The following is a 24,133-nucleotide window of genomic DNA, read 5'->3' on the forward strand; positions in this document are numbered from 1 at the left end:
ATGAATGAAAAGCTTAAAAACAACAACAACAACAACAACAACAACAACAACAACAATAATTAGTGCGAATAAAATGGAGGAATCGTGACCGGTACTTTATACCGCCTGCATCTTACAGCGTGTTTATCTTACTCTTTCCGTGTTTCTTTCAAAGTTAAATGCAGGCCTGACAGCTCTGTGGTAACCTCCACAGCTGCAGGGATTTAAAAATATATATATCAACATGCTTCTCTGTCCTTAAACGGAGTTAAAAACATTTGTTTGATTTTGTAGTAGCTCTGTGCTTGAAGTTCATACTTTAATAAATCGTTGCTACTATTTTCACGTGCATCTCAAGGGTGTCAAACATAAGGCCCTGGGGACAGAATCGCCCCGGTAAAGACTTCCATCGGGTCCACTGGTGAGTTCTGTAAAATATGGAGAGACAATTTTGTGAATTTTAGCTGTATTTTCTGAAGTTTTTTCAGCTTCTGCTATTGATAAACACCTCCCCCGCAGGTATTTACACTAAACCAAACTAATTAAGTAATAAATAAACAATTAAATGACCAACAAGTTCCTGGTTTGTCTTTTTACCCCTCTATCTACTATAGAAATGTCATTTCCTTTCCCAAGGAGTCCACAGTAAAAATAAATAAACTTTCTGGGCAGCAAGCTACCAGAACTGTTTTTTTTTTCTTATATAAAGATATCTCAGGGATTAAATGTGTTGTTACAGGGTTTTGGGGTTTTTTACACTGACAAGTTCTAAGTGTAAATGCACTGCATTGAGGTTATTTATAAGTTAGGATCATTTTAGTGATTTGCAGCAGTTGCTCAGTCACTGATCCCTGAGTCCACTACTGTACACTCTGTACACACATGACTGTGTTAGTACCCACCCAGACAACACAGTCATCAAGTTTGCAGATGATACCACCGTGGTGGGGCTCATCTCAGGGGGAGATGAGATGGCATACAGAGCTGAAGTTCAGAGGCTGTCAGATTGGTGTGTCGATAACAACCTGGACCTCAATACCAACAAGACAAAAGAACTGGTAGTTGACTTCAGAAGGAGGAAGTCCGAGCTGCAGCCTGTCAGCATCAATAGGGAGTGTGTGGAAAGGGTCTCCAGTTTCAAGTTTCTGGGTGTGCACATAGACACAGACCTCCAATGGAGCTCTAACACCGCTGCGGTTTTAAAGAAGGCCCAACAGCGTCTCCACTTTCTGAGAATCCTCAGAAAAATGGTCCTGAAGAAGGAGCTGCTGACCGTCTTCTACCGCTGTTCCATTGAAAGTGTGCTGACATATTGCATCGGTGTGTGGTTCTCCAGCTGCACCACAGCACACAGAAAGGCACTCCAGAGGGCCATTAATATGGCCCAAAAAATCATTGGACATTCTCTTCCCTCCCTGAAGGACCTGAACAGCACTCGCTGTCTCAAGAGGGCACACAGCATCCTACAGGATGGAACACTCCCAGGACACCGGGTGCTTAAGCTGCTGCCATCTGGCAGGAGGTTCAAGCTACTGAAGTCCCAGACAAACAGACTCAAGGACAGCTTTTACAACAGGGCAATAGCCCTGATCAATGCAAATAGCTGACCTGACTGGCTACCTACCTGGACTTTTTTTTTGGGGGGGAGGTAACAATGTTTAAAACAATAATAATAATAATATTTATATTTATAACAAGGTGCAATAATAATTAATGTGCAATAATAACAGTGTGCAATACACACACACTTATTGTTCTTTTTTTATTACTAAGTTAATATACTGTGTTGTGTTGTTTGTGTTGCGTTGTGATGTGTCATATCGTGTCGTGTTGTGTTATATGTAGTGCCGACGTAGGACAGTTTTCCAATCTCATTGTACTATTGTACTATGTATGACTGTGCAATAACAAAGAGTTATCTTATCATCTTCATTGCCACACCTGACTCCACCCCACCCTGTCCCTACCATGCTCCTCTGTATGCCCAGCTTCACTATACATCCAGGAGTTTTCTCTGCAGGCTTCCTTTTTTCCTCCTGCCTGGCAGATCCATATTCAGCATCCTTTGTCAGTACATCCACTGCCCCTCCTCTGCACACATCCAAAGCATCCCAGCCTTGCTTCTCTAACTTTATCTCCAAACCATCCAACCTGAGTGGTCGTTTTCTTGAAGCAATTCCTTACTTTGACCATCCTGCTCACTCCCAATGAAAATCTCAGCATCTTCAGCTCAACCGCCCGTCGTTTTGTTATTTTCATTGTCTCCAAAACTTATACAATAGCAGGTCTCACTACCATTTTTTGTAAACCTCTTTCACGCTGCTATTCTTCTGTCACAAATCACCCTGACACTCGTCTCCACACACTCCACCCTGCCTCCACCTCTCTTGTGCACTGTCCGTTGCTTATGCTGACTTGAATTTATTTAGTTTTCTGTTTGATAAACTTTTAAAAGCTTATATACTTCTTGGCTTCTTTGTAAAAAAAAAACACATACAGTGTAAACAGCAGTCTTTAATTTCCACGTGCTTACAGTGAAGCATCTTTCTATACCAAATGTTGCATGAGGTGTATTGGTACTATTTAGTGTCCATCCACATGGGTAGTTTAAGAACATGAGCACCGAGCCCTCCAAGTACCAATCAAATGCAGAGTGCACAGCACAACAGAGTGTGTGTTTTGCCCGCTTACTCGTACCATCATGCCAAGATGCCACCTAGCACTATGTCTTCTATGTGTCAAGATGTTATTTAAACACAAAACGAAACACATAATTATGCTTTTAGCTATAATTAAACTCAGCTTTTATTTGTTCAAGCTCAAAGTTTATATAACATGTTTCTCATGGAGTATGAGTGGTTTAAAGATGTAGCAGGGTTTTTTTTTTTTACCAACAGTCAGGTCCACAGGAGTGATACCCAGTAAATGTGCAAGCACAGCACACACAATTAACTAAATTTGGTTGAACGTTAACACGTGTTTTAGTGCCATCGAGATTGCATGCTAGCATAATGAGGGGGTTCCGGGCTCTGAGAGAAAGTGGGATCGCTACAAGATGACTGAAGACCCAAGAAGGAAAAATACCTCTTTTATAAATGTTTGGTTATTCAGTCGTTTTGACATAGTGGATCATTTAATGTGGACTCTGAACAATCTGAGAAGAACAACTCTTTGGCTTCCTTGATCACATGTCCATAAACAGTCATAAAGTCATAAACAGTCTGTGATCATAATAAAAGATTTTTATGAAAGTCTCTACAGCTGATGAATGGAAACATATCTAGAAGTCAGCATAGCTTATGACTCATTATTTGCCTATTTGCTAGTATGTTTGAAGCTTTGGTTGAACTAAACAGAGAACACACATCCACTCTGACCACTTTCTTCAAACTGAGCATCAGAATGGGGAGGGAGGGCGATTTAATTGTGAGCATGGCATGGTTACTGCTGATCCACTGGGATTTTCCTGCAGAACTGCAGTTCTCTGAGCAAAAATGTATTGTTGACATCACAGGAAAATAATTAGACTGCTTTTAGTTGGTAAGAAATCTACAGTAACTCAAGAAACAATTTGTTACGACTAAGCAGAAAAGCATCTCTTAATGCACAACACCCCCAAACTTGTAGCAGATGGGCTACAGCAGCAGAAGACCACACTGGGTCCTGTTAGAGTTGAGCAGGAAACTGGGATAAAGTTCTCACAGGCTCACCAAAATTTGACAATACAAGACATAAAAAAATTTGTCTGAGGAGTCTTAATTTTTGCTACGTTTGGATGGTAGGGTCCAAATGTGGCCTAAGCATGAAGCATAGTAAATGAACTGGTTCTTATACAGCTCATTTCTACTCTACCTCAACACTGAAAGCAACATGCCTCATTCACCAGTTCACACTCTTTCTTACGAGCACTTTTTCTAGGCTTAACTGCTTTCTGGCTAACATTTACACTCCAATGGATGCATCATAGAGCAACTTGGGGGAAAGTATCTTGCCCAGGTATATTTGGCATGTAGAATGGCTCAAAACAGCTATCAAACAAACAACCTCCTGAGCTACAGTCACAGCACTCCATCCCTGCATCTATTCTAATGGGCACACCTGAGGTCCCTTAGTACCTCATATCATTTAAACATCACAGCCTCCACGATTATTGTTTGCAGATCATGTCCCTTTATGACAACAGTGTAGCCATCTTCTGAAATCTACTTTCAGCAGGATAATGCTCCACATCACAAAATTTAAATAATCTCAAATTGGTTTTTCGACCATGAAAATCACCTTCAGTCACCAGATCTCAAGAAAAAAAAAAAAAAGCACCTTTTGGATGTGGTGCTGGCATCATGCCAATATGGAGAAAAGTCTGAGGAATGTTTCCAGGACCTTTATGGGATCCAACTCAGTGCTAGCAACATGCAACAAATTCCTTTTCCCAGCTTTAATTAAAAGAAAAGAAAGTGCAATCATTGAAAACACAAACAAATTGCTAACATGTAAAATAGTTTATTTTTGTAAATGTTTCTAAATTCAATTCCACAAACTCCAAACCTCATACTCTGTACACTTCAAAAGGCAATTCAAAAAAAGAGAAAGAAACAAAAAAAAAGAAACGAAAAAGAAAAGGAACAAAATAAAAACAAAAAGAAAAGAAATGACTACTTTACACGACCAAGAAAATGTAGCACAAACACACTGGCAGGATGATGTATCGTACAAGAGAAGAAAAAATATCCAAGAAACAATTTTGTTACAACCATTCATTGAGAAAAATATATACAATTGAGTCTTCGGAAAGTTAAAAAAATACATGCCATATACATTACAAGTTCTAAGACTGTCTCCAAAATTTTACAGTCAACTTGAAATTGTGCACGCAAAAACTCCTCTGCTTCTAGCATGTGACTTGTGAAGTGTCAGTATAAGAAATATTTCTGATTATAAGCAGGATGCCATCTCTTTCCAAAAAAACGAAACAAAAACAAAAGGCAGAACAACCTACAGTTCTCCATAGAATTCTTTCTGTCGCGCAGTGGTTCGTCTAAGTAACAACATTATTAGACGTTCGCACCGTATTTGTGTTAAAAGTAAAGTTTAAAAAACAACAACAACAAAAAAACAGGTTAACACATGTTGCTGTTTCCATTTGTGATAAAAAGTTAAAAAGCAGTTTTTTTTGGGTTTTAAAACCTAATTCACAGTTCTTTAAAATCAAACCTGATTAACAGCAAACAGATCACAATGATCTTTTACTATCTGAAGAGTCTTTTTTTTGATTCTGTAACCGATTACTTGTTACATTAGTCAACAAAAATATTTCTTTTTTTTTTGAGAGTGGTCAAAGTAAGTGTAAGTCACAAAACACTACGCTACAATACCGTACTTTTAATACAACAAAAATACTTTGTGAATTATTGTGGTTATATTACAAATTCTGTACAGAATAATCATAATATATACTCTCAAACTGAAATAACGTCCATCTTAAATAAATTTCAATGACAAACAGAACAAAAACAATTTTTAAAAACACCCAAACATCGAGAAGGTTAAGGTAGTATTTGGTCGGTTATTCCTATAGTTTTTTTGTTGGTTTTTTTTATGTACATTTATACAAAAGTAACAGCATGTCTTCTTCAATCTTCAAAAACAATAGCAATCTAGCCTTCTTTTAACTCGATCTCATTTTGAGAATAAAATTCATTCACTCAGTAATAAATACAAAACCTCTCGAATTCCACACAAATCACATGACAGAGACCTATGATAAAACTGACTCATGGAATCAAGTATTTAAAAGCTTGTGTGTGTGTGTGTGGGTGTGTGTATGGGTTTTTTTTGTTTATTTTTTTTATTTTTAGTGCAAGTTAATATTCCCTTCGCGGTATTCATTGCTGTACATTCCTCATTCAGTGATGTCTACATTTAGTCAAACGGTATACATTAACAGTATGAACAAAAGGGCCTGCCCTTAGTAAGCAATAAGGCCGCACCCCACACAGTGCTTTCTCATTCGCTGGTGGATTCCGCACCCCCATGTACACCAAACAAACACACGGATACATACAGACGGAGGCGTCGACAGAGCCCCTCACATATGGCACGAGTCATTTCCTGCTACTGTGTTATATTTCCCTTCCTCCGCCTATTTTTAATTCCACGTTGTTGACGAACCAACACCGATTCATTTATTTCTCCAAGGGCTCAGGCCTTCTGCTCATTCGTAAAATGACTTTAGTGTGAAGTCTCTTATTTATTCTGTGCAGAGATCACAGCATCCTCCACACGCTATGGCAAGGAATGCGTTTGGGTTCGTCGTTTCCATTTTGCTCAGTTAATCCACTTCCTGCATTCAGGAGCTCCACAGTGGCAAGCAATCTTGTGCTGGCCCTCAAAGCTGTCAAACTGGTAGTTGAAACACAGCTGCAGAAAACAAACACGGGAGAAACACCCATGGCTATATCACAACTGCACCGTTTACACCCACATATGCATGCAAACGAACAGGGATAAATTCTAATTACAGAAAATTTTATATATATATATATATATATATATATATATATATATGTGTGTGTGTGTGTGTGTGTGTGTGTGTGTGTGTGTACCAACCTCCTCTCCTTTTTCAATTCTGCGAATGCAGCTGATGATGATTTTGTAACCCCTCTCAAATGTTACCACCTCAGCAACACAGTTAGGGGCACAAGAATGATTGATATATCTGAAAAAGAAGCACGAGTCACGCGTGAAACAGCGTTCAGAGCATTACTGTAACATAGCCGACCACATTTAAATGATTGCAGATTCTATTTGCAACTAAAGGCTCATTTGCTGCCTCTGTGAGCTGATTCAGACACGCAGCGGCAGACGGTGATAAGATGAAAATGCCAACATTTAAAAAAACAAAACAATTATGACATTCAAAAGAAACTAGCTTTGTTTCCAACTTGTGAGTCTGTGTTTGGTCAGCATGGCAAAATGAGACGCAAAGGCAGTTTAGAGTATGTTTACCGGGGTTTTCATATCTGTGGATAGATTTTGTCAGTGAGAACTCATAACAAAGTAGTACTGACTACTGAGTGTTCATCTTTCACAAACTATGAAGAAGGGCATGAACCTGTTCCAACATGGTCTCTAGTTCTGGTTTCATGTGTGTTTGGGCCCTTTTGACAATGCAACTGAACTGCCATCACTTTGATAACAAAATCCAAAAAAGGCCAACGTCTACAGCAGCAACGAAAAAAAACCCCTGATGCTCATTTGCAATATGTACCAGTTTGCAGACAAGCCTCCCACACACAGAAGCAGAGTCTCGTCTGTGCCACTTTACTGGAAGATTATATCGGTAAGACAGATATGGAGAGGCTACTTTTAAGACGTTGAGGTGTGCACTCCACAAAACCTTTGTTCCATCTTAGCAGCTCATCAGTTAAGTCCTGTAAGAAGTAAGGCTGGCCATCCATAAATCTAACTACTTCTTTTTCCTTCCTCAAAAATCCCACAGATGCTCAAACAGACTTGAGATTTCAGGGACTTGGAAGCTGAGTTAACACCCTTTCCTCCTTTGGCAGTGGATAGTGGTCAGTATGAAAACCCTGTGCAGCACTGTGCATTCTGACAACTTTCTACCATAACCAGTTTTCAGTAAATTGTGCTGGAGGTGCTCTTCTGTGGGATCACAGAACCACCCTTTACTCCCACACATCAATGTGCTTTAAGCCCTCATCACTTGTGCTAACCACTGGAAACAGGTAACACCCCACCGGACATGCTGTCCTGGAGGTGCCCTGACCCAGTCATCTAGTCATAACAATGTGGCTCTTGTCAAAGTCGCTCAGATCAACAGGCTTGCTCATTTTTCCCTGTTTTAACTTCAAGAGCTCACTCTTCACTTGCAGCCTCTTGTAACCACCCCCTTGACAGATACCAGTGCACTGAGATCATCAGGGTTACTCACTTCAACCGCAAGGGGTTTTAATGTTGTGGCTCATCGGTGTGCTACACTGAATGACATTTGTTGCAGTAAGTGAGCATGAAAGAAATGCTACACTGTCATAAATACATTTATGAAAATGCTCAAACAGTTCGTGGAAGCTCAGAGTACCTTGCGATCCCTCCATTAAGTGTGGCATCAACAACATGTTCGCTGTCGATGCGGAACATGAACACTGCCCGGTTCTACAAGGAAGAGAAGAAATGCTCTTAGCTTTTGGAAAAGATCATTTTAAAGAAACACAATGTTGCAGCACATATATTTACCTTAGACCTATAGATTTTCTCCTTCCTGATGGCGACCTCATTTCGGAGGATGGTTCCATTGTACTCAATCACCATTGTCTGTTTTTCAATGTCTCTAGCAGCAAACAGCCCCAGGCCCTGTGAATATGTCAAATAAGCAGGTTTTCATTTAGTCAACAGGAAATGGAAAACAAAAGCATCAGTCTCACTCTGACAGTTTAAAAAGAATTTAAATCTGGTCGACTCACCTGGATGCGGGAGCGGCCCAGATAGACGTTGGCTCGCCACTCACTCTTCATCCAGCGGTACTGGGAGGACCTGGGGTGCACCACCGGAGGCTTATTATGGGGGGCGCCACCTTCTCCTTGGGCAACATTCTGGTTAGACCTGGCACTGCTGCTGGATACAGCCTGTGGCTGAGGCCTTTATTTTTAGGAGGGAGGTGGAGAAGGAGAACATTTTATTAACTCTGACTTATTTACTTGGAGACAGAACGTTCCCAGGAAGCTAATTTAATGTCAACTTCAAACAAAGTTACCTTATCACCAGTGAGGTGTAGGGAGAGCTTGTTCTTGGCTGAGCGCGGGCACAACCAGCTGGATTGAACATGAGAGGCAACTCCACGAGAGGGTTGCGTCCGTAACGGAACGAGTACCTGTCACAAGCTTCCACTCCTGGGAGCTGAAACCAGATGAAAAGCATCATTTAGAGATTTGTTGATGTTTTTAAATTCTTGCAGCTGATGAAATCCTCCAAAGTAGGTACAAACCGATTCTGTGATCTTGGCAACTGCAGGAACTGTGAGCCCAAACAGATCCTCTCCTTTCAGGTAAACAGGAAAGAGCTTCAGAGTGCCTGACTCAGCTCTCTTCTCAGCAACTGGGCCTAGCACCTTATCCCACACTCCTAATGACAAGAGCAGAGACAAGAACAGAAGCTGGTTAAAACTGTTTCATTAGCCACAAAAACACACACTAGTATTTTTTTTTCCTGAGGGCAAACCTTTAGCAGAGGTGTCAGTCAGGACCATGTCTTGGTAGCCTTGTTCGATGACTCTGATGGTAAACTCTGGTATCCCGTCTCTCTCTTCAACTGAACAGATGTAGCGACAGCGGCGATTGCCATGGCGCATGCTCCAGTAAATGCGGCAAGCTTCATAGCCAACTGGAAAGATGGCTGTTGAGGAATGGAAGGACGCCATCTGTAGCGGTGTGAGCTGGCCGATTGCATGCAACACCAGACTGCCTACCCGAAAGGTGTAACCTAACTCGGGCTGCTGCACAGCCGTGGCAATTTGACGCACTTCGTCTCTCTGGACATAAACACGCCGGAACACGGCAAAGCATCGCAGCTCGTGCTCCAGAGCATGTCCCGCTGTTCCCCGGGGCCTGTGGGCATGGCAGAGCATGGTCTTATCCTTGAAGAAGGTGCACTGAGCATGCAGGGCACAGGTGAAATGGTAGACATTGGTGCAGCGCAGGCGGTGGCAGCCGCTGGTGGCTCCGGTCTGCTGACAGTAGGCGCATCGTATAGTTTGACCACGCCGCAGCGCAAGCTCCACGTTGATGAGGGCGCCAGCTTGAGTCTCGTACACCTCAGTCGACCAAAGGGCACAGTTGAGATGAACCCACACATCGAGATCTAGATTGAGCAGCCTGGCAGGACCATCAGTCATTCCATCTCCAAACTGATGGCAGAAACAGCAGCGTCTCTGGTCCTTGAGTGACACTGGAGGGCGCAGGGAGGCTCCAAGCTTCTTCAGGAGCTCATCAATCTTATCCTCATCCGGGAGCTGCGAATTCCCTCTTGGCACCACCACCTGGACAGTCCATTTCCTCCATCGGAGTCCTTTCTGTCTCTTTCCCTGATGCCAGCCGTCGTGGGACCTTGGCCTGGACTTCAGCTTCACTGTCACTTTGAGGGCATCGGATTTTGCGTCAGTCTTGGGTGTCTCACCTGCTGAAGGGAATGGGATGGGAGGTGTAGAGGGGGGTGACTGCTTTGGCTGAAGCTGGGCCAGACAATGGACATCCAGGGAGGACATGTTGTTACTGTACTGGTGCTGAGTTTTAGAAAGGCTCTCTGTTTGCTCAGAGGCTGGGAGGAGGGACACAGACTCCTGGGAAGATGACAAGGGAAAAAAAAGTGCCAAACATAAAAGTCAAATGCTTTTTTAAGACTCAGATTTCTAGGAGATGTGCATGGGTTACAGTGGTACAAACCTTAGATTCTGTGGTTGATCTGGACTGCAGTGGTGGTGATGAACAGTAGAGAAGGAAGCAGTTGTGGCTGCAGAAGACCAAGTCGTCTTCAGATTTAAAACGGCCTTCAGATTCCTAACGAGAAGAAAATCAGTCCAAGTTTGAAGAAGCTGAATTAGGAATGAGGTGTAAGTCAACATCTGACTAATGGAAGCCACTCAAGGCAAAGCGATGTTGAAAAATAAATTATGCAATATTTAAATAACCTAAATACTGCTGTTTAACCTACTAACTGATCTGAAATCTATTTAACTCCATTAGGAAAGATTTACATAATCAGAGCACATGTTCAGTGTTATTCCAGTGCCGTGCATATGAATATATTGATAAGTGTGGCCCTTCAGGGTGAAAGGAGTTTTAATACTTCATTTCTCCAACGTAAAAATCTGGTAAGCCAACCAATCACAGCTCATATAATAATCTCAATATTATATGTATACATGACATTGAAATGATCCAAATTTCTGACAGTGGGACTCATTACACAAATCAAAGCTATAGTCATCTCCAAAATGCATAAAGTTAAAACAAAAACATAATTTCAACATATCAAGCAACATTAGTGCAAATTTGCATTTTGTACAATTTCACAGCCGTAAAAAGGAAAGGAGCTAAAGCTTGAGTTCTCGGATAACTTTACCAAAAATTCACATTTTAACTAGCTCATCGGGGCTTTGGCATGGACACAGTCATCATTATAAAAGGTTATGTGATGCATAAATGAAAGCTTTAACTAACTGCTAAGTTCACAGACTAATGAGTCATGCTTTTGGCTTTTATTGACAGCGGCATGCAGAATAATTTGCAGGAAGGAGCAGATTTACTTAAAGAACAGCAAAGTCTGCACGTATACATCGAACGTTATTTAAAAAAAAAAAAAAAAGATCAACCGAAGGAAGCATCTACTGCAGGACTCATTATTCACAATGAATTACTACCTTAAGAGGTTCAAGCTGTAAAGACAGAACAAGAACAAGTTTGAATCTGAAGACTCTTAGACTCTGTTTCACAAGGTGATAAACTGTGGTACCACAGATGCTGACCTGCAGAGTGTCTAATTAAAAAAAATAAATAAATTACTAAATATAGAAAAGTAATCTTTGTTAAAATATTAAAGCCATGTGTCATCTTTGACTTAATGCTTTTTGGAAATCAGCTCATCTTTTACTTGTGATAGAAATTTTGCTCAGGGGCAAAACTGTCACATGGCACTATATTAAAATATGGTGTACTTTAGTCAACGGCGTTAGATATCAGAGCCTTTTTGTTCATGAGAGCTGCTGACGATCAGAAGCAATTTATTATCTGTGGCCTTGATCTCTGAGTAAGGAATGGAGAAGCACTACATCCTCAGTCCATTCAGGCTTCCTGTAAAGGTTATAATTTCAACTTTTAGCTTTTATTTGACAGGTGGTGTGCACAGTTAATATATACATGACTGTGCAGCCAATGCATCTGGTACCTTCATGTGAACAGGGAGGTCTTTGATGGCTTTCTGCACTCCATTTCCCAGAACCACCACCTTACAGTGGCAGCACCACTGGGGTTTACATCCAGAGCTGCCAGGGATCTTGTGATCAGGTCCTCGAGCTCCAGCATTGCCTGATGTAACAGAAAAGTGATGCAAAATTAGATCAATTTTTAACATCTCTGACAGTAACCTACAGATGATTGAATCTTTAATTGGACTAAACAAACTTTAGCAAACAAAATAAAACAGCCTTTATAGAATTGGACTGTAGGCTACCTTCAGCCTCAGATAAATAATGGTACACTCAAAAAACTGTTAAAAAACAAAAGCGCTCCTATGGATGTTTAAAGGGAAGTGATTAGGTATCAAAAGAGTATTGCTGAATTGTGCTTTTTCACGGGGAGTGATTATATTTAGCTTAAATCAAACATGACATTTCAATTATAGGCTGTATTACTGCACCGGGTGGAATCAGAGATGCTCTTGTTTAATTTAGTTTTATTCCCTACCTGGGCTGTTGGGATGGAAACGGAAATGATGTGCCTGCTGCTGCATCATTCCCTGTGGTCCACTGGTTCTGATCATTTGTCCCGGCCGTCCATGCAGTCCTCCACTGTCTCCTTGTCCATTGAAAAGCATGGGAGGCCGTGGCTCCATGCCATGTGGGCCCACCCTTTGACCGCTGACCATAGATAGGGGCCCCCTGTCTGGGGTGCTGCTGACCTCATAACTGCTGGGGATCTTCACACACAAGAGGTCTGAAATGGCTGCCACCACACCGGTAATGTTCTGAAAAATAAATAAAACAAATAAATAGAAATTTAGAGCAATGCAAGTTGTCCTCTAAATTCGTCCACCATAGTCACCCAAGTGCTCCAAGTAAAAAGGCACTTAAAGCTGTTAAATGTTGACTTCTGTATTACTCCTCTGATTTAATATTAAGAAGTGAATCTCTTAGGAACTAAAATGCCAATATCAGCTGATTTAAAAGTAGTTTACTTTCTCATGTAAAATGAAATCTGCCAATAAACTAGGATAGCTAAGTTAATATGCAGCTTTAAATATCTTGCACGTGCAAGAATTAACAGAACTTGAATAATCCTAAAATAATGTGTGTAGAAAAATTAAGCTATTATTTTAAGAACTCTGTAATTTCTCAGAATTAGACTCTGACTAATAAAAACAAGCATCCTCCTTAAAACAAACCCTTGCAATAATTATCTTTCTCTTACTGTGTGGCCAGATTATGCACATGTCTGATATGATATAGAATGAGAGAACTGGGAAAAGAATTACTGTATTTTTCTGACCATAAGGCGCACTGTCAATGAACGGGTCTGTTTTCATACATAAGGCACACCGGATTATAAGGCGCATTAAGCAAAACAAGCATTAGCATTCACCCTCCAGCTTCACTGTTTATGTTATGCTAACATAGCTGTGTCGCTAGCGATCACGTAGCACATGATTACATACCAGCTATCCCAATTTCAGTAACCCTACAAACGTCACTGCTGTTTAGTTTTCTGTCTTCATTTATGTTGGAAGTGACAGCAGTTTATTTAGAAATAAACTGCTGTCACAAATTACTGTTGATGAAATTGATGAAAGAATTTAGTTTTCAGAATTCATACATAAGGCGCACCAGATTATAAGGCGCACTGTCGATTTTTGAGATAATTAAAGGATTTTAAATGTGCCTTATAGTGCCGAAAATACGGAATGTCAGATTTTTGTCTAACCTCAGTAAATGTTAAGTATTGTTACCTCAGCTGCAGCTGGTCTCAGAGTGATAGCAACAGAAACCATCCCTTGTTTGGAATCATTAGACATGGAGCCAAAGGGGGAGCCAAAGAACATCGAAGAAGGCTCAGTCTTGACATCCTGCAGTTTGATCTGGGTCCCTAATGAATTGAAAAAGCAAACCACTCTCAAAAACTGCTGCACTGTTCAAATGTGATCATACAAAGGCATACACAGCCATCTTCCACATACTTTTATGCAAACTGTAAAGGATTCTTATGCATACACATTCTGCACATGCACACTAAAAACATAATGGAAAGCCAGAAAAGGAGCACCATAGTTAAGTGTGTGCAACATCTCATTTGTGGAAGTTGCAAAGCTGGTGTGTTTGTATAAAGTCATCACATTGCTAAATTTTGGCCTTTATGCTGAGAATGCTGACCCCTGCAGATCTGGAAAGATGATCACATTTACATCAAATGGACCCTCGAGGATACACTAATGTGAAAACCACGAATTTACTTTTTAGTGGAGCTTTGTGTATATACTGCATAAAATAAATAACTAAATAAAACAGATATATGCGTTTACCTTTCCCATCAGGTGCAGGAAGCATGGGGAGGACAGGAGACAGGCAAGGGGATGGCGGCTCTTCCTTTACCAGAGACAAGTCTGGGTAACGGCTGATCTCCATGCCAACCACGCTCTCGGGAGATGAAGATGGAACAAAGCTGTCAGGTGTGTCCCTCTCCTTGCAAGGCTCCTGTCCTCGATTACTACAACAAGGAAAATAAATAAATAAATGAGCAACTCTGTTAAAACACTGCAGCCCAAATAAATCATGAAGTACTATTTTTTATCCGTTACCTGAGCTCTTCCTGGTTGTTGTGAGGTGGTGTGGGAAGAGAAGCTGGAACATCCACAGTTTTGGGTCCCTGAGCGATGGCCCGAGCTAACAGATCTTCCTCACTCCTAAATGGAACATGCAGCGGCTTTGGGACCAGGCCCTTGGAGACTGCAACAGGAAAACAACGTTAATATGTATGAATGCCTCCTTCCATTTTCTGCTCCCATTTTAAGATTATGGAAACACAATCGGTCAGCCCATCTTGGACCTTTATGAGTGCTTACCCATAGCAGCGGCTTTGCTGGCCAGCTCTTCGGTTGTGGCAAAACCGTTGATCATTTTCTGTCGGTTCACAGGTGGTGGAGTGGGAGGAAGAGATGCCGGCGGGGTCGGTGGATTGCTCAAATTACTCTGCTGTAGAAGCCAAGTGCAATGCAATGTCAGGCACACAGTGCCACAGTGCCACAGACACACTTAACACACACCCACCCTTTGTTTATCTGGTATCCCCTTAGTGAAGCAGTAAGATCTCACCTTGTAGGCCAGCTGGGAATAATAATCAGAAACTCCATCTAGTGAGGCGCTGCCAAAAGTACCAGACAAAAGGTTCTCTCCATTGAGCTGGCCACTGCCGTAGGGAGCAAAGTGGGCAAAGTTGACCCCAATCAGAGGCTCCATGAGAGGCAGCAGAGAGAGCTGCTGTGTTAGCAGAGACAAGCAGACCGGTGGAAGGTTAGCAGAGAAGTCAGACCAGATATATTCTTGCACAAACCATCCCGACCACAATCACTGAAATGTCCTCAAGTATTTTAAGTTCAAATGAATCTCACATTCTGCCTTCAGACTACAGCCTTTCAAGCTAACAACACACAGCACCCATCAATTGGAAGAGGAGCAGGTACAACAACAGAACAATATATATATATATATATATATATATATATATATATATATATATATATATATATATATATAAACCAACTTACCTGTTTGATTTGGGTCATTACAGAGTCTGGTCCAGTGTGCATCAGTTGCCTTTCATCTCCTTCCTTTTTCCTCTTCTTGTAGCGAGAAACAGGTTTTTCTCCTGCTTTTGGTGCTCTCTTGTTTCTCCCTTTCTTCTTCTGCTCGGGGAGCAGAGGTCCAGGAAAGTCATGGGTGCCATCTGAGTATGCCTGGAGGTGAGACAGAAAAAAACAAAAACAAACAAAACATGAGCAAAAAATTTTTTACTTGAGCAGCATAATGACTTCAAGTTAGATGTTTTCAAACACATAACTATGACTCATTCATATTCTGACAGCTATGATTCATTCTAATTTAGCTATGATGACCCTCCCATTTGAATCACTCTGAATCACTCAGCCTGCAAATGACTCACTATGCTGATCACCCCCTCGGCATTCTGTAACTATATGATTAACACAAAAACTGACCCCATTGCTGTCCATGGAGCTTTGCCTCAGTAAGGTTTTGCAGTCAGTGGTTTCCTCCTCCTCTGACCGCAGGCTTTCCTCTGATCTCTGCTGAGACAATCCAGGTGGAGGTGTACTCTTGTTCTTCAGAAGGTGCTTCAATAGTTCATTACCAGCTTCTCCTTTGTTTGGACTCTGCCCAGCAGGGAACGGAGACACGCTCCCTTTGTTACCCTCTTCTTTCACAGAGCTCATTTCTGGGCCAATGGAACCTTCTTTTGGTCCGTGACACTCACTAGCATCAGTCTGCTCCAGCTTTATGTTGCTGAGGATTCTGTCATGTTCCTGAGCTTGTGCCTGGGCCCTCGCTGCTTCTGATGACAGAGCAGATTGTCCAGATTGCCCACCAGAAAGTTGCCGCTCAAGCTCTGAGTGACTGGGGGTGGAAGATCCCAGTAAAGGGGACCTGGACAGGTCCTGATCTCCAAAGAGATGGGGATTTCTGGTTGGAGTAGAGGAAGTGTCTGAGACACATGGTGTGAGAGGGGCTGTAAGGTCTGAGTGGGGAGTGGAAGGTGTCTTGACTGAATCTGCATCATCATCTTTCTTCTTTTTGCGGTTCCTCTTCTTTTTCCCCTTCTCATCTGGGATGATGTTGGAATAAAGCTGAATCAGAGACTGACCTGAGCCTGGAAAGTTGGATGGTAAAGGTGTTGACGAGTCACCCCCAAATGGTGGACCCTCACCTGGCATTGGAAGCATTCCTGGTCCACTGAACTGACGAGGCCTGGGCTGACCGTGAGGAAAGTTTGGTCCTTGCAGAGCAACATTATCAGGCCCCATCTCTGGTGGCATCAAGCCATTGCCCACCATGGCTCTCCTCTCACCCTGTATAAATGTTCCAGCCACTGAGCCCATACCAGGCTGCATACCCTGCTGCTGAGGAAAAATTGGTCCAAGTTGTTGTTGATGTTGCAGAGGAGGCCTTTGTGGCTGCATGAAGTCTTGTGGCAGCTCTGCATTAAAAAATGGCATTTGAGAGAGTGGTGCCATGTTCCCATCTGATCCCATCATCCCTTGCTGCTCCATTTCCATGCGGTGTTTAAGTGCTCTTTGACGTTCGACTTCCTGCATGAGCTGCACCCGCTGTCTCTCCTGCTGCTCCCGGAGCCGTTCCCTCCGCTCGCGCTCCTGGAAGCCTTCACTGAATGGGTTGTTGTCATCAAACTTCACACCACCTGCCTGCATGGGTTTTATGGCACCTGGAGGAGCAGGTGGTGCTTGGGGCTCCAAAGGCATTTGAGAGTGCTGCGGTACATTACCCATTGGCATCTGAAGCGGTTGGGCTGAATTTCCCATAGGTACCTGGGGAGGCATTATATGTGGCATTCCTGGTCCTCCCATGGGCATAGAAGTACCGGGATGCCAGCCAGGTGGTGCGTTGGGCATACGTGGAGGTACATTTGGCTGGCTGGGATGAAGTGGCATCTGCATCATGGGATTTATAGGAGGCTGAACCATTGGTGGGCCACTGGGCACCATGCCAGTGGGGCCTGGCAACGGGTGCATTGCAGGCATCATAGGTGTCATATTGTTTTGCTGCTGTTTTACTCTGTACTCCTCAATCAGTTCAGCATGCTCCTTCTGCTGCTTGCGGATCTGAGACAAAGTAAAAAAATAAAGTTACTTTCTATAAATTCACAAAATAACTTTTAACAATGTTCAAATTTTAACTCAGCAAAGTGCACTTTTAGAGTCAAAGAGGGCTGCAGTGAAGACATAAGACTGTATGTTTTGGTGAAGAAAAAGCAAATGCCTGTGGTTTGTGTCCTATACCCATAGAGAGTTTGAGTAAAGGCAACTAATATTTCACTCTAATTATGCCTGCTAAAATATAATATACAGTTAGAGATTATACCTTGCAATAGAAAACATCATATTCTTCAAAAATTAAGTGAAGGTAGTGAACATCAAAAAAAAAAAAAAAGGCAACAACTGTGTTTCTCTTAGATCACACATGTGTGGGTGTTTCTCTTTCAGAACATTGAACACTTCAAGTTTTTCCAACCTTACTCAGTTAGATCTTATTAAAGCTTTACCCTGTGTTTTGCTCTAATATTTGGACAAACAGTTTGGATGCAGGAAATACTTTTAGTATTCAAACTTCGGTCACAGGATAAAAGAAAGGACAGTGCTCATGCCAGTCTCTGTGAGAAGTGGGGGTTTGAGAGAATTCAGTACTAGAGCTTGACAGGCCAAGCATTTACCTGCTCCAGTTGTTTTTGCACTACACCCTGCTGCTCTGTGACATGTTTGAGCTGCTCAGCATCCTCCTCAGGGAACTCTCTCCCTGCCTTCTTAGCTGTTCTCTGCTTGGCAGACAGGGCTTTCTTCGACTTCCTGTGAGCGCCGATCTTCTCTTCCAGAAACTTCTGCTGCATTTGAAGTAGTTGCTGAGTCTCCTGGAGCCACTCTTCATACTGAGCCCTCTGAGCATTGTCTGAAAGAAGGTGGTAAAAAAAGCTCTTTTCTTAGCAATCTTGAAAACATAAAAAAACAATCATCTTAATATTTCTAGCCTGAAAAGACTATAAAACCCAAAACAGTGAGGCCGCAGGGATTCTGGAAAACTTACTGACAAATCCAGGTCCGAAATTTGGCGGACTTGGTCTTGTTACTTGTGTCAATTTTCCATCCTGAGATAAAAAAAATATATATTAAAAAGAAGGTTATAACAGATAAGAGCATTATAAAGTTTAGCCCCACCCCAACCCCCCAAAACCAAGAAAAAAACCCATTCATGTTACCTGTCCAACAACTTGTGGAGGAAGTGGTGCACTTTCAGGACAAGGTGGTGCTGGACCAGGTGGAAATCTGTGACACACAGAAGTCATTCCAATCAATTATGTATACTCCCCATATAACCATCTTATTTTCTACTCACTATAGAAAATGCATTCTTGTGGAATTCTTACCTGTTCATGACCATGGGAGGCATTCCCATGTTGTTCTGAACCATGACTTTGTTGATGCCTTTAAGAGCAACCATCTTGGCTTTCATGATGGGGTCAGTGATGGCATCAAAATCTGCAGATTAAAATAATGACTGTCAGAAATAAACACTGCAAAAAACACGAAGAAAAAAACAACAAAAAAACACAACAAAACAAATAAAATAATGATTTAAAAAAACCCAAAAAAACCAAAATAGCACTTAACTTAAAGTGACACCTAAGCGGTGCTATAAATTCATTTACCAATGTTGGGGAAGAAGTCGCTGCTTGAGTGCTGTCGTATCATTGCTTGCATCTGCCTCTGCTGCTGTTGCTCCTGCCTCTCCTGGTCCAGGAGGTCCTGCAATAGGAGTGGTTGCTCCTCAAGCAGAAGTGGCCGATGTTGTTGGGAATTCTGGCCCATTGCCTGGTTTAACACTGCCTGCTGGGCCTGGGTGAGACCGCTCTGGTCCACTCCAGATGTTAGTCCAACCTGATGGTCTGGCCCAAAGCCACTCAGGGGAACCTCTCCTGCAGTGACTGTGTCAGGTATTGTTTGACTCATTGTAAGTCCAGAGGTATGTTGAGCATCAGCGACTTGGTTCTGCTGGGCTATGAGGTCACCTCCTTGATTGACAGACTCAACAATTGGGTTTAATGATTGCTCTTCAGGCTGCTGCTTAATGAGTAAACTAGACAGGACTGGGGTGGAGTCAGAAAGCACTCCTTTCTTATCGGAGATTAAGGTATTTCCAGCAGTTTGCTGGTCTACTACATCAGGTGGTTGTTGACAATCTTTGACCTCAGCTTTAATTTCTTGCCCAGGAGCCAGAGCAGCTGAGTCCTTATTTAAAGGGACCTCCAGCTTGACTTCAACTGCAGACTGCTCACCCATAGTCTCTGACTTTGCCAGTACAGATGCTGAACTGGAAGAAGCCTCGGTTACGGTGCTTGCGCTTTTGTTGATATCTGTGGCATCAGTATTGTCATCCATAGGATCACTGAGATCCAGCTCCTCACTAAACATGTCTTTCTTGATATCATCTAGATCAGGGTCTGTGTAAGCAATGATGTCAAATTTCCCAGATGTCAGGAAGTCATCAAGGTGTAGGTCATTGGTCTCTAAATCAAGGTCTTTGCCATCTTCAGGATCCAGATTTAAGTTTTCCAAGTCAGCATCTACTAGATCTTTTACCTCCACGTCCTCTAGATCTTTGACTGCAGATTCTTCTGTATCTAGTTTCTCCTCCACAGTTTCTCTGCTCGTCACCGAGACAGTCTCACTCTGTCCAGCAGGGGGTGCAGACAGGATCATGGAAGCTGACATATTTGGAGTCTCATTTGAGGCAGGCTGGCTCATGGACCTCATCAGAGGAGACTGTTTGAGTGTGCTTCCTGGAATCTGGGTTTGCTGATGAAGATTGTCCATACTGGCAGAGAGGTGTAAATGGCCAATTTGGTTAGCCATAGGGTCCATCATTCTGGGGCCCTGATTTAAGGGGAACCTAGAATCGGGTGCTCCTGGAAAACCTGCAGGCCTTTGGTTCTGGAAGTTGGGATCCAAATTGCTTCCTTGCATGTTGGCAGGAGGGAATGGCATGCGTGGTCTGTTTTCTGCTGCTCTGTGCCGCAGTTCAATAAAAGGCTGCCCCATTATGTTGTGCTGCTGCATTGCCATACCACGAGGAGGGAAGTGCTGGGGCATCCCCATAGGGTTTGCTCCCATGTTTTTCGCCATTTCAGCAGACATAGACCGTCTCATTTGAGGAGGGACATCTTGCATTGGGTGTTGCCCCCTTGGAAAGAAGTCTTGAGACCGATGAGGTCCTAGAGCTCCAGGTGGAAAAGCAAACCTGTGGGGGAGGGATAAGAAAAAAAAACTTATAAAGACATAAAGGGAAGACTTAAATTTGGAAACACAAAAAGTAATTAAAAGAATAACAAAACAAACCTTGGTCCCTGATGTCTCAAATCTCCAGGATGTGGGCCGCGGGGCATTTGACCTTCATTAGGAAAGGCTACACGCTGATCCCCTGGAAAATGTCCAGGAAACCTCATCGGCCCTCTAATAGGTCCTTGTCCAGGATAAGGCGGAGGAGGCCGGGTGAATATTTCCCCTGGTTGAGCAGGACCCTCTTGGGGCCATGGCCGTGGCGTTCCTGGGGTTATAGTGCCAGCAGGCTCCTGAGGGCCCCTCTCCTGTCGGGTGGCACTCCTCTGTTGCTGCTGTTTGATGATCAGTTCTCTAATTCGTTGTCGCTGTAAGTTTGAAAGATTTAAAATTTTAAAATCATTTTTAGCTTTTCAAAGAATTGATTTGGGGTTTTTTGGGGTTTTTTTGTTTTTTTTTTAGATAGCTGCTGCACAACATTATTTTATTTGAGATTTCTTTTAGTTTTCTGTATGTCCATATTTTGTCTGGAACAGTTGTGTTGAAGATAAAGTTTATAAATAGTCCTCTATTTTCAAGAGGACACTGTAAAGTATAAACAAACACATGCTATGATATGTAAATGATTTCATTTGTATTTTTTTTAAACTGAAAATGTTCAAAGAAATCATTGACCCTGCCCCAATATACTCATGAATTTAAGAGAAGCAACAATGTAGTTATAAAAATAATCTCATAATTCTTTAAAAATACATGGAAACATCTCACAGGAAACTTAATCTGTAACATGATTGGTATACAAGAAGAATCCCATAATACTTAGAAGTATAGATAGGGAGGGGTTTAAGAAGAGACTGAAATGTGCATTACACACTTTTTAAAAAAAGATTACATTTTAGTTTCAAAATGTGATACTTTGTCTTTATAGTATTTTTACTTGATTTGGTTTTTAATTTTGTTTTTCCTTTTACATTTTACACAGCATCATAAAATGTTTTAAACTACAGGATTGTAGAATAAAATTTGAAGTATCTGTCTGATACTCACACAATTTCTGAATATTGTAAATGTAGTGATATGTGTAGTTTTCTTGTTGTTCTTACCAATTTGGTACTGGCTATTAATAATATTATTAGACAGTTAACATTAATATTTAAAACTATAAGATTCAGAATACAACACAAACAGTGTTCACGTACCTGTCTGAGTCTTTCATCGCACTCAGCAAGAGCAACAGTTTGAGCCTCTGCTGCTGAAACAGGAATTTGTGGATTGTTGGACAGTTGGACCGGGTCCTGAAGGCCAGCTCCATTGTTACCCACAACTGACTGATCTTTCATTTCCATTTTTTCTGACTGTGGACGAGGGGTCATGGGTGCTTGTTCAAATGGATCATGGACAGGTGTCTGACTCGGTCTTCTTGAGGGTGACTGAATAAATCCATCGTCTGAAACACTGGGGTGTTTTGGTGTTTGTAAGTCTGGGTGAGGGAAGGGCTCTTGAAGTCTACCTTGGGTTGGGGAGAAAGGATCCTGGCTTCCCATTGGTCCTTGTCTTGGCCCTTGTCTGGTAAGCCCATCAGGACCAGGCCTCGGGGTGCCTGGAGGATGGCTGTAAGGATCATTCAGCATTGGTCTTGGGACTCCAGGCTGGGGAAACATGTCACTACTCCCTGGCCTTGGTGTCCCGGGTGTACTGGTAAATGGCTCCATTGACCCCCTCATGCTGCCTGGTGACTTAGAAAACCTTTCCCCCACTGATGGCCGAGGAGTACCTGGTGGCTGAGCATAAGGGTCCATTGAGTGCGAAGGGGACATCCTCTGTCCAGGGTGAGACTGATGAGAAAACTGGTTCATTCCACTAGGACGAGGTGTAGCTGGAGCCTGCGAGTAGGGATCTGAGGATTGGCTGGGGGTGTTTGGTGGTTGACCATAGTTGTCATGGGGACGTGGGGTGCCAGGTGGTCGAGCATAGGGCTCAAAAAACGGTCGAGGTTGAGCACCTGCTTCATTGATGGATCGGTGGTTGGCTACAGGCTGAGAGAAAGGGTCAGCAGCTTGCTTGCTAGGACCAGAAGGCTGGGCAAAAGGGTCATATGTGAAGTGGTCAGGTCTTGGAGTGGAAGGTGCATGTGCATAAGGATTTCTTGATATTTGAGTAATTGGTCCTGGCTGAGCAAAGGAGTGCCCCTGTGGGTGATGCTGGCCCATCCTGGGAGGACTGGTAAAGTTGTCATTCGCTGACGGTCTTGGGGTGTGTGGAGGCTGGGCATAGGGGTCAGTTTGCTGATTCTGGGAGAATCTGTCAGTAGGATGTGGGCCTGGTCGGTTGAAGTGATCCTGAGCCTGAGGAGGGGGCATAGGTGTTTTAAATAGAGGGACAGAGCCAGACTCATTGCTTCCAGGTATCGGCGTGAGTAAAGGTCTTGAATAAGGGTCAGACAATATCATCCTGTTCTGGGTCATGCGCTGATAGGCATCATTTCTTATCATTGGCCTTGAGTATGGGTCTCTGCCAGGAGAACCCATTGGAGGCCTTCCTTGAGCAGCTTGACTGCCTCTGGGGGGACCCATGGGCTTCAGAAAAGGGTCAACTTCACCAGTGGGTCTTGGGGTGTCAGGAGGTTTGGCGTAAGGATCACTGGTCATTGATGTGGGAGAACCAAAAGATTCATGAGCAGGAGAGGGCCTCCCTCTGTCCTGCTGCTCCATCAAGGAGGTGGGTGATTTACCAGATTCCATGGGCATTCTTCGACACGCATTTGGTCCGAGAGTTGGAGGTCTTGGGGTCCCAACCATCTTGGCATATGGATCCCATGGAGATGATGGTCTGGAACCAGAGGAACCTGGTGAGAAAACTTGTGGAGACTGAGGTTGGGAGGAAGGCCCAGAGGGAGGGGGAGGAGGGGGTCGCAAGAATACATCCTCTGAAGGACCTGAAGTGGGTGTCCCTGATAGCGTCCTGGAAAAGCTCTCTTTTGGGTTGACCTGCTGCATAGGGGACATGCTGCCATTACTGGGCTGGGAGGCTGGGCTTTGGTTACCACTGTTGTTGGCATCTCCCTCTGACTGACTAGTTTGCTGTTGTTGCTGTTGCTGTTGTTGTTGTTGTTGAAGCTGTTCATTCTTTACTTGCTCCAGTTTCTGAGTGGCTTCAATTTTGGCTTGCTGTTTGCTTTTCTGCCTCATTTGCTGTTGGAAGGACAGAGTGAAAAGCTGCATTAGATGACAAAAGGGGTGCATAAATTATCAGTCTCATGCCAAAAAAAAGCTGGACCTACTAGCCACCAATGTCATCA

At 42.8% G+C, this 24,133-nt stretch overlaps 1 protein-coding gene across 8 annotated transcripts in view; it reads right to left on the minus strand.

Moving 5' to 3' along the window:
* Positions 1–4,613: 4,613 nt before the first annotated feature.
* Positions 4,614–24,133, minus strand: part of kmt2cb (lysine (K)-specific methyltransferase 2Cb) — a 93,201-nt gene continuing 73,681 nt past the window's right edge. For 7 of the 8 annotated variants that reach the window (XM_026149953.1, XM_026149951.1, XM_026149952.1 and 4 more), the window contains 25 exons: positions 22,035–24,026; positions 20,896–21,203; positions 19,209–20,797; positions 18,927–19,038; positions 18,759–18,825; positions 18,587–18,647; positions 18,219–18,451; positions 15,973–17,610; positions 15,523–15,711; positions 15,071–15,235; positions 14,821–14,950; positions 14,557–14,704; positions 14,281–14,465; positions 13,711–13,847; positions 12,453–12,732; positions 11,935–12,074; positions 10,434–10,547; positions 9,214–10,330; positions 8,981–9,117; positions 8,750–8,892; positions 8,460–8,634; positions 8,233–8,349; positions 8,078–8,151; positions 6,586–6,694; positions 4,614–6,396 (listed from right to left, as the gene is read on the minus strand). In XM_026149953.1, the coding sequence (XP_026005738.1) occupies positions 6,304–6,396; positions 6,586–6,694; positions 8,078–8,151; positions 8,233–8,349; positions 8,460–8,634; positions 8,750–8,892; positions 8,981–9,117; positions 9,214–10,330; positions 10,434–10,547; positions 11,935–12,074; positions 12,453–12,732; positions 13,711–13,847; positions 14,281–14,465; positions 14,557–14,704; positions 14,821–14,950; positions 15,071–15,235; positions 15,523–15,711; positions 15,973–17,610; positions 18,219–18,451; positions 18,587–18,647; positions 18,759–18,825; positions 18,927–19,038; positions 19,209–20,797; positions 20,896–21,203; positions 22,035–24,026 (9,453 nt within the window). In that variant the 3' untranslated portion in view covers positions 4,614–6,303. The remainder of the gene's footprint in view (positions 6,397–6,585; positions 6,695–8,077; positions 8,152–8,232; positions 8,350–8,459; positions 8,635–8,749; positions 8,893–8,980; positions 9,118–9,213; positions 10,331–10,433; positions 10,548–11,934; positions 12,075–12,452; positions 12,733–13,710; positions 13,848–14,280; positions 14,466–14,556; positions 14,705–14,820; positions 14,951–15,070; positions 15,236–15,522; positions 15,712–15,972; positions 17,611–18,218; positions 18,452–18,586; positions 18,648–18,758; positions 18,826–18,926; positions 19,039–19,208; positions 20,798–20,895; positions 21,204–22,034; positions 24,027–24,133) is intronic. The other variant, XM_026149947.1, reaches the window with a different exon arrangement.

This window comes from Astatotilapia calliptera, chromosome 18 (genome assembly GCF_900246225.1).
Source record: "Astatotilapia calliptera chromosome 18, fAstCal1.2, whole genome shotgun sequence".
Taxonomy (NCBI): domain Eukaryota; kingdom Metazoa; phylum Chordata; class Actinopteri; order Cichliformes; family Cichlidae; genus Astatotilapia; species Astatotilapia calliptera.